The sequence below is a fragment of the Barbus barbus genome (assembly GCF_936440315.1).
Source record: "Barbus barbus genome assembly, chromosome: 1".
NCBI classification, from domain to species: Eukaryota; Metazoa; Chordata; class Actinopteri; order Cypriniformes; family Cyprinidae; genus Barbus; species Barbus barbus.
The window spans coordinates 31,911,851-31,928,027 of NC_136729.1; the positions used below are offsets into that span (position 1 = coordinate 31,911,851).

Genomic DNA, 16,177 nt, shown 5'->3' on the forward strand with positions numbered 1-16,177 from the left:
CAATAAATTTAAAATATCTCCTATATAGGCTGATAACCAATATGGTACCGATATAGAGCCACCAAGAAATTCCAATGTATTTGTTGTTCCCAGAGGACGTGTGGAGAGTTGCAGGAGCTGTTATCTCAGCAGGGAGTCAGGTTGGTGGGGCCGTTAACGCTCCCCTGCTGACTGACAAGGTCACATGCTCCAACTCTCCTATTTTTCCAAACGTCTATGTAAATGAGCGGACTGTTAGCTGTAGCAGCACTGATCCTTATTATCCCAGCTACATCCCCAGACATTCACCATCTCTATCTGACTAGTGTTCAATCTTCAGTGATCCTATGGTTTTCCTGTCATTGCCTTTTCTCATCAAACTTCATAACCTCATCAGTTTCCTTCTGTTGTGGCCGTTCCCTGTAAGCATCCTCTGCTCTTCCAGGCTCCCCAGTCACCTGTTTGATAGATTGTGTGACTAGAACGCTCATTAGCTGTGAGTCAGCAGGGGCATTGATAACCTATAGCACGGTGGCTAACCTCCGCGGTTCCCCATGGTGGTGCCGCCGTCCCCCGTGTCAGCCCTTCCCCTAAAGCCCGGCGAGGCCGGAACATTCATCATCCGCAGTCAGATCCCGCTTCTATAATGTATGATGTGTCGCGGTGCAGGGGTAGGCGAGCAGAGAGGGGAGGCCAGGAGAAGCAGTGAGCCGGGTATTGATCAGGCCAACCCCCCTTCGTCCGTCTGTCATCGCTCCAGCTCAGAGGAGGAGGAGGAGGGCGTGATGTGATAAAAGGAGGAGAGAGGGGCTTGCCGGGCTGTAGAGGACGTGGCTAATCGGCAGCCTCGACGTCTACTTCTTGAAGTTCATTTCTGGAGAGATTCCCCCTAGTGACCCCTTCTCACACATGTACGCACAGTCACTTCCTCTCACACTCACACACTCTCCTCTCACCTGCTGTCTCGCATATTCTCTGAACTCTCTCTCTCTTTCTCTCTGTCTCTGAGAGTGTCTTGGCCGAGAGAGTAGAGGAGAGGAAGGGGTGTGTGTGTGTGAGGGTGTGGAGGGTGGGGGCAGTGGCCTCACAGCTGCGCTAGCTGGCACTGCTTCCTCAAACATCAGCGCCGCAGCCAGCAGCCTGCTTGGCACAAACACTCGCCAGTAACACTTAAACAAATTGCTATAGCAGTGGAAGAGCTGTCTTACATTGTTGATTTTTAACATTCCGAGAGACTTTTTCTCCCCCCCCCTCGCTTTGCCTTTCTTCGCCTTTGGATGCTTTCAGCTTTTGGAACGCTCTGTGTTTTGAATGCACGCCCAATAATTTTCCACCACTCGCTCTCGTTCTCTCACTTTCTCTCTGAATATCAGGCCCCCATGGGTCTCCTCTACCTCCACAGCTCTCAGAGTCATACTTAATTTTTCTGTTCCCCTCATCTGGTTCCTTTTTTTCACACTTTTCTTCATCTGCTCCTCCTACATGTTTTTTTCTTAAAACTAAAAAAAGCATTTTCCCCACATATTGTTTTATTACTTTATTATTTTTAATTCATTATTTTATAATGAACTACATATAGTGAGTTAAAAAGAAAACTAAATGAGTTCAAATTAGTTACAAATAATAATAATAATAATGAAATATAATTTATTTGGTATATATAATTTATATTTATAATTTTTATTGATAGATAGATAGATAGATAGATAGATAGATAGATAGATAGATAGATAGATAGATAGATAGATAGATAGATAGAATGTATACATATACACACACACACACACACACACACACACACGTGTATGTATATATATATATATATATATATATATATATAAACCCGTCAATTATGCTCCTTAGATTTAAAAAAAAAAAAATTATTAACTGATTAACTGATAAACTGATTAAACTAATTAAACTAGTTCTAATTTTAGCTACCGGGGGGCAAATAAGTATTTGATACACTGAATTACAGATCTCTCCATTCTTTGTAAGTGGGAAAAATTTAAAAATCGGCAGTGTATCAAATACTTATTTGCCCCACTGTATATATGTGGGTGATTTTAAAGATGCCATTGGAACAATCAAAACTCATTAACGTGGGTGTCATAATTTATGACTGACAGTATGTGGGTGTATGTGTGCAGTCAGGTGAATAGGTTCATCTCTGTGTTCGGGTCTGTCACTGCTGTTAGTGCAGGTCGGCCATTCACTCTGGCATGCTAGACAGTTAAATGCATGTTTACCATTCAGATCCTCTGGGACTCCTCCTTAGTGGCTGAGGTTACGGCGCTGATCGCATTAAGGTCCCTCGACATGATACAGCACATGGCTGGGTTACGCTGCACGAGAGCATGCTAAACCATGCGTGCAACTGCTTGCTGCATCCAAGAGACCCAGAGCGAGGGAGGATGTTTTTCATGAGTAGCGCATCCAGCTCTGCCAGGATCTAAAACAACAACGCGGTCTTATAAATTATTCAGCGTGGACAAAGAGTGTGTGACAAAACACATGCTGTAAATGAATATTTCAATGCTGGACACAAGTGCATCTGTAGAGGAAAGACTGTCTGTGTGTGCCACAAACTCAGAAACCTAAACCTAGCTGAGTAGCAGCCCAGGAAGTCAGCATGAGGGAAAAAAGCCTCCTAACCTTTAAAGTCGCTGAAAGACAGATGTTTTATTCTTTTGTGGTGACTAAGGGGGAGGGAGCGCAGTAGTTTACCCACAACTATACTCCTTCTTCCTTTGCAGGAGCGCAACTCTCAAATGTTATATCACGTCAATTGAGATCAGTTTACACCACAGGGGAAGCAGCATTTTCAGTTAAACCACTGTACCTGATTACGGCTGCATCTCAGAAACTCGCAGACACGTGGCCTCGTGCACCTGAGCGTAACAGAACCGAACCTAAATGCAGAAGGTGTTACGCAAATACTTTCGGCATCCGAATTTAAGTAACAAAAATATTTACCTTTTCCCTGGAGTAAACAGAATTTAGCTTCCTTGCTGTGTTTGTTCTAATGTTTGAAAGTCTGACAAGTATAATATATGATGTTTTTAGAGTTGTTTATCATTTTCCTTTAGGAGTCTCCTGTTTTTTTCTCGCCGAGAGCTTGAAACTGCTGAGTTTAGATATTGTGAAGTGCATGATTCATACGGCTGTGCGCTGTGCACTTTTTATTTGCCCCTTGCAAGCTCACGGGCTGTTTCTGCGACAGAAAAAGGATGGAGATGGATTAGTATTGTCGACTGAGACCCGTCTGACCCTGTAGTTTACTGTCAGACGTGCCCTGTCTGATGGACAGCTAGAAAAAATACACACCGAAATAAATCACACATTCCTGATGCAATATGAAATATAAATCAGTTCCTTCTGACCTTCAGCAGCCTTCATCTGCCAGAACTCACACGGAATGTGTGAGTTTTGGCAGTTATTGTTTGTCTTTCTTGAAATCTCCCTGTTTTTCACATGATTAATGTTTATGTGGTTAATTTGTATGGTGCTGTTCTGATTGTTTGTCTCTTTGTTTATCTATAGGCAAGTCTGAGAGGCCTCCATTCTCTGGTTATGGAAGAGAGCCAGGCGTCTCTGGATGCCAGGTAACAACCACAACTTCACTTTTATTATTATGTTTTTACATAGTTTTTGCTTTTGTGTGAATCTCACTTAGCCCCTGATTCATCACAACTACCAAAGTGCTGAAAGAGAATGTGCCAAATACTCCAACACATGGCTAAATGGCTAAATTCTGTATACAAGTCCCACCTTAAATTTTTAAAAGTGGAAATTAATAAACAGTCTTTTTATTTTAGAGCTGAGCTCTAAACTACAGTATTTGGGATGGGTTTTTTGGGAGGGGGAAGATGTTTTTGAAATAAGCCCTTGTGCTCACTACGCAAACGGCAATGTTGTTAAATATTATTACATTCTAAAATAACTGTTTTCTATTTTAATAGATTATAAAATATAATTTATTCCTTTTCTTACTCTGGTCTTCAGTGTCACATGATCCTTCAGAAAATCATTCTAAAGAGAACAGTTTTTATTATTCATAAATCTTTTGTAATAATATATTCTCTTAACTGTTACATTTGATGAGATTAATCTGTTCTTGCAAAAATATATAAAAAACTTACTGTCCCCAAACTTTTGAAAGGTAGTGTATACTAATGTGTATACTTTTAATAATTGAATAAATGTTGTATAAATGAACATTAATGAATTATTTGTGATACCTACTGTAATTCATTAACTAATTGTAACCTAAAATATAAAGTGGATCCTAAAATCATTTGATAATCAACTGAGAAAAGTCATCAAAAAGTCTGGGAAATTGCTCAAAAGCAGTGGGTACTGTGTTTGTAGTTTCTACTCAGTTTTTCACATCAGATGATGCTGAAAGAGTGTTTTGTGATTTCTGAATGCTTTTAATCTGAATGCTTTGTAATAGCATTTAATGTGTGATTTAGAGGGAGTGTTTATGTGTAGGGAGCAGGCCTTCAGCACACAGAAACATGACTTTCAGCACTTCCATTAAAGCGGGGTCACAGAGCCCGGCCCTGCTCCCCTCCCTCAGCCACACAGATGTTCCAAACAAAGACAGGATTGTGTGAGCACACCACCCCTCTCTCGCTCTCCTGCCTGCTCATTCTCTCTGACACGGTTGACGTCAGTCAGTCAGAGTATACTTGGAGACCCCCCACCCTTTTTTCCCACCACAATTTTTTTTAATCGCCTGTTGCTTGCACTTTTGCTCTGTTTACATTTTGTTCGCCCCCTCTCCAACCTTGTGGTAATGAGTACTGGGAAACCAAGAAATACACTCTTTTCCATCCTAGTTCATTAATATTGCATTGCATATTAGTGCTATACCTTATGGTTATTAGCAGAAGGATTTAGTAAGCATGCAGGGTCTTAGCTTTAAGATTAAATTTAATGCCACGGCTAAGAGACAATATTAGAGGAAGGCTACCTCTCCAGCTTAAGTGTGAGGTCAGCAAAGCCCTCGACCCAGGTGACCCTTTAATAACCTCATCCTCCGAGCCCAGAGCCCATCTCAGGAGAGCAGAAACACACAAGCACCTTTAAAAGAGCCGTGCGGTTTGCGAGCAGTGAATGGCGCAAGTCAGAACGAATGAAAACACGGCTGGCTCTCCGGCGCGTTCGCTCATTCATAAAAGAGCTTTCTGAAAGGGAATGCCAGTTCAGACATTTTGTGTGGGAACTGGGGAATTTATGCTGGCCTGCAGCTGCACAGATCAGAGCCTGGCAGAGACTCAGTTTGTCTAGTCGCTGAAGAAAAACAGGAAGAGCGAAAAAGCCGTTCGGTTCCTGAGCAAATGTGGGAAGAATGTGGGCTGCAGGATGGCTGCATTAATATTCTGAACTCCGCGTGTTAATACGGCCACCGCGTCTGCCGCGTGCATAGAAACAGATGACTATCAGGTGCAGAGATTATCGGAGAAGCAGTGTTTTTAATACGCGAATCGGGCGCCTAATAACCCAGTCTGCTTCGAAAATTTAGCAATGCACATTGCGGAACCTAATAAAAGGCCCTATTTGTTCAGCGAGTGCCAAGAATGGAAATATATGCACTAGTAATCTATCAAGTGTTTGGCAGTGATGGGAAGCGGTTACAGGATTTTCACAAAGCCAAACAGCCTGTCTTTTTATGAGGTTTGTCATCATTTGCAGGCTAAACCTCTCCCTCAGCAAGGTATTATTGCATCATTTGAACCTGATGTGGAACTGTACACCTTTTATTGAGTTAAATATTCAAACTGTCTCAGCCAGCTGTGGCCCCTGTATCTCTGCCTGCCAAGCTTCTCATTGGCTGCTTTCTTTTACTAGCAAGTAATTCAGCAACAAAAACAGTGATTTCACACAGGCTTGGGAAGTGAGAACCACTTCTTATTTAGAATCATTAACGATTCTCACAAGTGCATTCTTTTCCTGTTGTGGACCGAACAACATACAACAATACTCTGTTTCCTGCATGAAACATACATCACAGACAGTGTAGTCAGATTCCCGAACAGTTATGAACCAGGATTTTTAAGTGAATAAAAATCTTACAGTGCCACCAATATAGTCCAACTCCTAAACTGATGACTTCTGCAAATCGGTTCTTCATAGTAAATCAGAAATAAACAGCGCAAACAGTTTTGCTTCATTCCCAAACAAATTAGCCTTATGAACCAGGTTTTAGAAAAACTATAGTGTAACCAATGTAGTTAAATTCCCTAAGTAATGACCCTTACAAGGCCATTTTTGTGTGAATCGATAGGATTTTTTTAGGCCGATACCGATACTGATTTTAACAAACAATTATTGGCCGATACCGATATAATTTTTGCTGGTTTCAAACACACAAAAATCTGCTTATTACCTGCCATCCATTTTCACCTAAATGTAGGCCTAATGCTTGGCGATTCGTGACAGATCATTGGGTAAACTAACATCTGGGAATTGCCATTGCGACTTACCTGAATTTACAGCTCAGCGTGAGCATTTCACTCGTTGGATGCGTCAGCGTCACATTTGCAACTATATTTTGTACAGATTTTAGTTTGTTTTGGCAAGTATTTAATTATTTTGCCCAGAGAAAAACGTTGGATTATGCAACAGACATGCAACTCATTGTCTCCATGCAGTTAATTAATATACCATCGGTATTGGCCCTTTTCAAGCTATTTCCGATATGCCGATGGCTTTAAAATAATAAAAAATTGGACGATAAATATCGGCAGCCGATACATCGGTGCATCCCTAATTACTACCATTCAGTACTATAGTCAGATACCTGAACAAATAACACTTAAATAGTTAACAGAAATAGTTAACTCAATAATGAAAATATACATGATTATTCCAAACCTTCATTCGTCTGCATAACACAAAATGAAAAAGTGTTTCAGTGTTTTGTTTTTGTCTGTACAATTAAAATCAATGGTCACCTAAACTGTTTGGTTATCATTATTCTTCAAAATATCTTCTTTTGTGTTCCACAATCATAGAATTTTCATTTTTGGGTGAATTATCCCGAATTGAATCAGAATCAGAATCTCCCAGTTGCAATGTAGTTTGATTCCTAAACAAATGACTCTTGAATCTTTTTTTTTCAATACTGTACAATATGACCAATGCAGTTCAATTTTAGTGAATGAAAACCATTCAATGCTACCAGTATAGTCAGATCAAATGATTCTTTTGAGCCGATTCTTTTTAGTGAATCAAAACCGAAATGCGTGACCAGTGTAGTCACACATACTGTATATATGCATCTCTCTGCAGGAAAGAGAAGCTTTATATGACAGTTTAATTTTTATTACATTATACATCATAAAATGATACAGTTTATTAATTTGTTGCTTGCGGTTGCTTCGCAATATCTTTGACAACATCTCACTAAAGGCTACCCTTCTGTTGCCATCTTTAACCTTGTAGCATGAAATACCATGATCCAAACATGAGAAATGTGAAAATACAGAAGCGATAAGAGGCAAGTGGTAGAGAGCTGTGTTCAGCGGCGCGGTGGCTGTAGGTAAGCTTTGCTCCCGTCCCCTGTGTGGAGGATTATTCTGATTGTTGCGGCAGGATGCGGTTGACAGATGACTGCTATTATCTCCACCAATCTGCCTGACATTTCACTCAGGAAGATGATTGTTCAGATGTGAGCGGGCTCAGAAGCCCCTGTGATTCTGTCAAGTGTTCTTATAATGAACACTACTTCTCAGTATCCACAAGATTGACCGGACTGTCATGTAAGCTGAGTACTTGTTTTAAAGGCTAAACCACGGAGGGCAGTCATTTTCCTCTCACCTGCTAACACACGGCCATGTTCACACATAAACATTCATACCCTGGAGAGAAATGAACAGGGCTTTTGTCAGTATATCGCCGTTGTGATCGCTTACTCATTAGGGATTTGAACACAGTCCAAACCCCAAGTATTAAACGTCGCTGTGTAACTCATACTGAAATGTTTGTGCAGCAGATGTGAATGATACCTCAAATCATGTGGCTTGTTGGCGAGAGGTGTATTATTACTTTTCTAAGAAATCAGACTTACTATTTTCAACTGGAAGATGAAAAAATTATTTCATATATCCACGTCCTAAATAGAGACATGAATATGACTAGGTTGGGCTCTTTTTTTTTTTTTTTTTTTTTTACTTAGAAACAGTCTGGCATCGTACAAGCTTTTCTTCAGAAAATGTACATTTCTTATTAATTCTATATTTAATTTAACAAATATCTCACTAATCCCCTTTTGTTTCATGGAACCACCAGTTCTCTGAATGTAATCTTTAAATAGGATTTGACTAATTTCACATCACTATAATAAACCACAGCAAATCTCCCTAAAATCACTCTCTCCCGATTGTTAAATTGGTATTCTATCGGTCTATCATCTGACCCCGGTGCTTTACCGTCTTGTTTTTGCATCGCGGCTAAAAGTAAGAAGATAATATTGCTGTGAGGATTTCATATCATTGAACAAAGGCAACACTAGTCTGTCTGTTTTGCCATGTCAATGTCAATGATGCCACCTCCCTGACAGCCTGTCACTTTGGAGAGCTCGTTTCCCCCCTCATTCCTCCTGCAGTAAAGGAGAAGCCTACCTGATTTTCACACGATCTGATGGCCCTTGTTTTAATCGGCTAAGTTCAAGGAGTAGCTATTTTTAAGTGCTCTCTTCTGTAAGCCTCGATCGGATTTGATTATGACTTCTAGCTGACTTTGAAATGTGAACTTATTTGCCTGTATACAAGGGATAAGCGATATGGCCAAACATATTATCACAATATTTTTTCCCATCATACAATATCAATATTTATCATGATATTAATTTACCATTAATGGGGAAGAAAGTGCTTTCCACATGTTTGTTAGACCTTGAGGATGAATGTAGCATAACTTGTTGGTTCACAATTGAACTCCACAGAATAAGTTACCATTTAATTTAGGGCCCTATGAAAACCATTTTATTTTTATTTTGTTATAGATTCTGTGTTTTATGATTTTTACTACAAACCTATCATCAAAAATAGCATCTAATGAAATTAATTAATACAGCTTTAACATTTTAATCAATCTTCTGAGGAAAATATAACAGATCATTTACAACAAAACTTTGCATTTTTATTTTTTGTCAAAAAAGTAGAAATTATAAATTAAAACATGGATGAAAAATATTTTGATTGTATGATATTCCTTAAAAATAAGAATATTATTAGAAGTGTTGTGAAGATCTGTGAGTTTCAGTGTATATTTGACAGTAGTCTTTCTCAAATAAACGGTGTAAAGCTGGTGTAGAGATTTGTTTTTTACGTGGTCTGACCTCGTATGCTGCGACAGCAGAGTTGCGCATTTATAATTTATTTAATTCTAATTTATAATTGAAATGATAATTTATTTATTTAATTTATTGTTTGAAAGATTATTTTTATTTATAAAAAAACCTAGAAAATAACATTTACTCTGTATTGCAATATTTAAATAATTATAATTATTAAATTATAAAATACAATATAAGATGCTCAAAATGTAATGTTGTTTTAAATATAAATATTATTTATGAGAGAAATATGATGCAAACTAAAATCACACAAAAGATTAGTCAAATTTAGAACCATAAATATACTTATAACGTGTAATCGTGTTTTTTTTTATTAATCTTTTGTGTGATTTTAGTTTGTGGTGTGTTAAAAGGTGCAGAACAGTAGTCAAAAGCCGCTCTCTAATGCACGCTGGGTCTCTCAGTATGAGTCCTGTTACCTGATTCTTTCTATTCTCAGTCACTCTTTCATCCCCCTCCCCACACTACTCTTTAACTCGGCAGACGATTAGGCTAATTGGGCTTCTTCTCTAATTGGCCTCTTAACCCAGTTTGCCAGGACGAGCGACGAAGTGGATGTTGGTCAAGGGTGCGATAGCCTCTGGGAAAACAATTTACAAAACCTGAAGCCTACGCTAATCTCCCGGTCATCAGACGTGGGTTTGGGGCCACTGTCTCTCTTCTCTACTCACGTAATTGGCTCTCAAAGTGGCCCTGTCGACTTCATGGGCTCTATACCGGGTGTTTTGTCAAGTTAAGCCGGTAAAGTTTTTTTTACAGGGGAGCTGACAGCTCCTGAGATCAGACAGATGGTTTAATGAGGCTTGAGCCGGCCACTGTCGTACCCCCCACCCCCCTCTCTTCGGCTCTCTCATCCTTCACTCTCCTGGGCCTTCTGCTCCTTTAAGTGAGGATGTGTCCCTGGCTGCGTTTGGATATGCCCTGGGGCCGTGATCAGGCCTGATCAATAGCAGTTCACCGTGAGCAGAAGGGGAGGGAATCGCTAGGTCAGACTGATTGGATCGATTTCTCCTTGGACTTCACTGAGCTGCTGGCACTCTCACATCAATAACTGCACAATTGTGTTCAGTAAAGAGAGGAAAGAGCAGAAAAACTCTCAAGGTTTTTTTTTCTTCCCCATAACGAGTTCTGATTGTGTTCTTCTGTGAAGTACAAAACCTTCATTTGCTCATTTTATTTTTTTTATTTTTTTTACTTTTAAACTGACAGTTCAAAAGGCCTGTTACATTAAAGGCTTGTATTTAGCATTTATCTTATTCAGAATGAACTTTATTATTACGGACATTATCGGTGTAACACTTTGGTTGAATTAAAAAAATGTCATGAATTTCTTTATTTTATATCTTTTCTTTGTTTTTAATTTTTTTAAATTCTGTAATGTTTTATGTCAAAACGTTGGACTTGACAGTCTTAGGGATCTTGAAATCAGTTTTTATGTTTGTTTGTTTTCCAAATTCAGTATTGTCATATTTATTGTATATGTAACTAAGAGCATTTTTGCTTCCCCTTTTTAACATTTTGAAAGACATTTGCCATCTAACAGTCATATAAAGATAATTTTTAGAAACAAATAATTCGAAACACTAATCTTTTTTGCAAATATCAAAATATAACTTTTTCATATTGTACATTATAATGTTGTGATGCCTAAACTCTTAGGCTTTTACGATTTAAATGATTGATTTTAGTTTTTATGTGTAACTTATTTGATAAGCGTATAGAATATTAAAGTATAGAATGTTAATATCAGCCATTCATGGGTTGTCAACCATATTGTGAAAACAGTCATCGGCTTTTCTGTTATTTGTTTTTCTGTATTTCAGTTTATTTTTGTATTGATTTCATTTCAAAATATGTTTTGCACACACACATTCTCTTTTTTGTGCATTATGATGTTATCTCTTGGCCCTGAATTCTTCTTTTTTTTCTACAGTCTGGTCTGAGGTCGGACATGGGGCTGGCAAGCCCAGGGCCCGTCACCACCTCTGGGAAGTCGTCTACTCCTTTCTACTCTTATACTGGCTCCAATCCACGAAGACGCCCCCTTCAGGACTCTGCTTCACTGGGTTAGTGCCTGTCTGATGTCCTCAATGAGAAAGCATTACTATAACGCCATGATTATGTATTATAATGGACACTACGGGAAATATAAATTTTTCAGCATTAGCTTTTATTTTTTTACTTTGAATTTAAGAATTCCTCGATTTCTGCCACACCGATGCTTTCATATTTGTAAACCTGTAATCAAAGCGACATCTGACTGAGTGCCTCCGCATGCTTGTTTATTCTTTATTCCCCTCAAATGTCTTAAAGTTATTTTTGTATTCTCTCCACAGATCCTGTGCAAACAAAGAAAGTGCGCAAGCCCCCTCCTGGCCTGCCTACATCTGTGAGTACAGCATCATTTCATCTTCCTGCCATCGCTTTGCTTTAAAAATGCTTTAACAAACATACACATTTAATGAAAGCCGTTGGTACGGCGGCACACACGTTTTTGAATTCCGTCTTATCAAAGTCGTCCTCTGACATGGCGGCGGCTTGTACCTGTGCGTATGTCAGGCGCGTGCACACGGGAGGCCAAGCCTGCCTCTCAAATCAGCTCTGTTGTCTTTGCGAATCCTCCGTTTGGAGTACGGCGGGTGTAGGTGTGAGGTAATGATGCTTGATTGATTTGTGAGGCCGCCCCGTCAGCGCTCACCCCCTCTGCTCCCTTTTCCTGCGGGAACAAGGGCTCAGGGACACGAGCTGTCATGCCGCATCCCCGCCACAGCTCTTTTGATGTTTAATTAGTCATTATGTAGCAAGAACAGGAGAACAGACAGAGATTAATAACGCGGAATTGGGGGAAAATTTCCATGGGCGATAATCCCTGTGGAGCACCAGACATTAGGATTCGGAGGAAGTGTGGAGCTCAGCTTGACTCCGCCTGTGACCTCCGTTGGCCCAACTCCCTCCCAACCTTTCTGTATGCATAAATCGCACATTGGAACAGTCATTGTGGGAAAACGGAGGGCAGATAGTGAAAGCCTCCTTGTAGATTCTCCCTCAAACCGCAGTGCTGGTCGTAGTGAATGCGTGAATACAGCGGCTTTAGCACAGAGATCCCTCTCACGTTAATACGGCAGGATTCGGATTCCTCCCACAGAACAAAACGAGGCCTTTGAGGGATGCGTGGCAGCAGGATTAGTCTTCGTGAGCTCTCAATAATCGCACGGCGCACAGGCAAGAAATCAAGCTCATTTTCGGCACTCATTTTGGGGGGTTATTCGTCGGGCGGCTGTCCTTTGCTATGTTGCTTTTTGGGGGTACTCTGGGTTCGGGCCAAAATTCCGAGCTCGGAGCCCTCCCCTCGGACAGCACGCCAAATACGCATAAACTTTATTCTATTTATTATATGTAAGTATGACAGAATGGTCCCATGTGACAAGTGTCATGTATTCCAGGTGTTTTGTGGCTTTACAATAGGGTTTGGTGAAAAACAAACCAAAAGTTAATCTATTATTTAACAAAAATCCTGACCTTGGCCGTTCGTCTCTGTGCACAGCTGCTCGACTCTATTAGCGCAGCAGTTCACTCCAAAAACGCTACACAAAATACAATCCACATACTCTCTTCTCAGAGGTGAAAATATATGTTGTGTTCATCGCAGCAACAAGTTATCGCATTCATGTCTGTCAGCTGTTATTCTGACTGTCATGATAAACGGACTTCCAGTTTGTAGATATTTAACTTAATGAAGAAATTACACAGATACTTTTTGGGGGGATTTCTTGGCTTTTCATGTTGTGTGTTTATTCATCTCGAGTTCTCAAAAATTGTGTGCTTTTCCTGGGCGAATCTGAGTGAACTGCTGCACCTATAGAGTCTCAAGAACATGCAGCTATGCATAGAGACCAATGGCCAAGGTCAGGAATTTCATTAAATAATACATTAACTTTTGGTTTGTTTTTCACCAAACCCTAATGTAAACCCCCAGAACACTTGGAATATACTATGTGTTGCACGGGATCATTCTGTGATACTTTTGTGTCTTGATGCTGTTCACTATTCACTGCCATTATTTCGACAATCATTAGTGTGACTTTTTTCGAATTTCCGCTTTTGTGGTCTGAAAAAGAAAGAAGGGAATACGGCATTAGAACAAAACAAGGGGGAGTAAATGATGACTTGATTTTTATTTTTCTGTGAACTATCCCTTTAAATGTAATGAATAAATTGTGAATTGCAGAGACAACATTTTTTTAAGGTTTGTAAACTAATTACACACATTATTTGTTAGCGATCATTGGCAGATGCCTAATGACTGACGCCCAAAGTATCCTTCAGTTTTGATGCAAATGATTAGCATATGCATACAGTATATTGTTGCCTTTCAGTAATTGATGGTATGCGCAAAGATAGCTGCTGAACACATGCACACTAGAACGTTTCATACTTGTCCAGTGTCTGCGCTAGTTCTCTCCAGAAGTTATGACAAATTAAAATGACTTTGTACTCATTTAAACTGAACTCCCTCACACATGCAGTCGTCAATGCAAATATTTATTGTTGTTGCATCTCCACTAGTTTGTTGTTATTATCATTCCATCTCATGCTTTTCTCTAATTAATTATTTTTTTTATTGTGAAAAAATGGGCAGTCTTGTGGACAAACTAATAAGCAAATAATTTAAAGTGTCTTGTGCAAGTTGAGTATGCAGAGTATGCATGGTTAGAAAAATTCAAGCTGCGCTTGTACAGTATGTTCATAATGTTCTTACTATTAAATGTACATCACATGCAATGTACACATGGACTTGAGAGCAACAGTGAATAATATGACTTGAGGAAAAGTCATGTGACTTTTTTTGACGTGCATCAAGGAATTTTGAGATTTTATCTGCATTTTCTAACTGCTTTTGCTCATGTTGGTGTTTCCATCCAGCATTTTTATGGAAAATCCCACTAAATCCATGGATAGAGACCCTAGTTATTGATCCATGCAGACAGATAAAGTCCCATTACTTTTTATCTTTTTTATCTTTCTATGAATTTATTCCGGTAAATGTTTTTGTTGCTCTGTGGAAATTTTAATCCCATGTTTGTGTTTCCATCCAATATTTTTACTACAATATCCTAAAATTTGCATAAAAATATGGATGGTTGGAAACCTGGTTTGCGTTGACTGGCATTTGGTGACAGCCATCAGTCATCATGACTGGACAAGAGATGTCGAAGGCCTAGATGTGGGAATTAAGGACACTGATAGCCACAGCGGTACAGGTACACCTGCAGAGCCACGTTGGGTTGCTGGGGCAGCTGTGTGTGTGCGCGTGTGCAGTCTGCAGGGTACCTGTACAGTGGGCTTGCAGCTGCAGATGCCTCTGAAAGCTTTTGCTTGTGTAAGCAGATGAGCCCCACTAGAGGCCCGTAGAGCTGCTTGATAAACAAAATGAACACAATGCTTCCCTTCATCAGGCCCTCCACAGGGAATACAACCCCCAACTCACCTAAAAATACTTTAACTATTTACCTCTTACCAGCTCATCACTTTTTTTTAAACGCAACACGGCTGATGGATCGGCTTAGTTTACGTATAGTTGTAAATATTTATGGAATAACCTCCGCTCCTTTTTGGAGCAGCGAGGGCATGCTTTACAACATAAAGCCCTAAATAAGACATGGCAGCAGACTGGGAACGTACAAATATTTATAACCGTGTTTGATTTGTGTACTTGCTGTTTTGAGAAGATGAGGGAACCATGTTAACCCTTGAACTGCAGGAAAAGGTTTAGAAAAAGATAGCGGATGTTTGTTATTCTGTCATTAAATATTTGAAAATTAGACATAAGTAGGGCTGAAGGCTTTGGGGAGTAAAAAATCTAATTGTGATTTTCCTGATTAAGAAATGGAGATTGAGATAAAAAAAAAAAAAATCATATTGTGATTGTATCTAAACGACTATTATAATAATAGTTGTGATTATTATTAAATATAAATATTAAAGGGGACCTATTATGCCCCTTTTTACAAGATGTAAAATAAGTCTCTGATGTCCCCGGAGCATATATGTGAAGTTTTATCTCAATATACCCCACAGATATATTTTTGTTAAAATTGACACTTTTAGGGTGTGAGCCAAAACGCGCTGAATTTGAGTATGTTGCTTTAAATGCGAGTGAGCTGGTGCTCCCGGAGAAGAGGGCGGAGCTTCAAGAGCTCCAGCTCCACATTATTAATATTATTATATTATTATTAATACAAGCCTTTTATCTTTACAGAAAACTACTCGGTTTCAAAGTCAGTCATCTGATTATACTGTGCATAATACATTTGCGTTTATGAATTACACAGACGGGGAGCACGGCGTGATAAAAATAACAACATAGCTGGTCTCATGCTATCACAAACTCTATAAGTCCCACTTCTGATTATGAGCTCGACAACTTCAAGCGATCGACTAACATTGCTTTCATATGCAACTTTTAACTACCACATTCCTATTCACGATCATTCTGGTAGCACTTGAAGGGAGCATCAGTGAAAACAGGCAGAGACATTGATAGCTTTAGCAATTAGCCTTACTGAGTGCCTAGAAGCTCTTTACAGATTATTTCCGGGATATATCCTTCCAAAATGAAATTTAACCACAGTGCCCTCAGCTCAGATGGGGGGAGATTATGGCGACTCCTGTGTTCATTAGTGCATCCCAAAACACAACACTGGGATAGCCTCTTTGGCGCTGACATTGTACAGTATATAACTCCAGTAATGTCGGACCGCAGCTTCTCACTCAGGGCTGTGTTTATGCTAATAGGCCAGAGTGCGTCACAAATGGGCTGGACTTTTCCCC

The 16,177-nt window shown here is 39.6% G+C and overlaps 1 protein-coding gene across 5 annotated transcripts in view; it reads left to right on the plus strand.

The window, feature by feature from the left end:
* The window catches only part of LOC306870960 (transcription factor 12), a 110,901-nt gene that overhangs the window by 60,536 nt on the left and 34,188 nt on the right, over window positions 1–16,177 (plus strand). For all 5 annotated transcript variants that reach the window (XM_079418574.1, XM_079418576.1, XM_079418578.1 and 2 more), the window contains 3 exons: window positions 3,523–3,584; window positions 11,280–11,412; window positions 11,683–11,735. In XM_079418574.1, coding sequence (XP_079274700.1) covers window positions 3,523–3,584; window positions 11,280–11,412; window positions 11,683–11,735 — 248 coding nt within the window. The remainder of the gene's footprint in view (window positions 1–3,522; window positions 3,585–11,279; window positions 11,413–11,682; window positions 11,736–16,177) is intronic.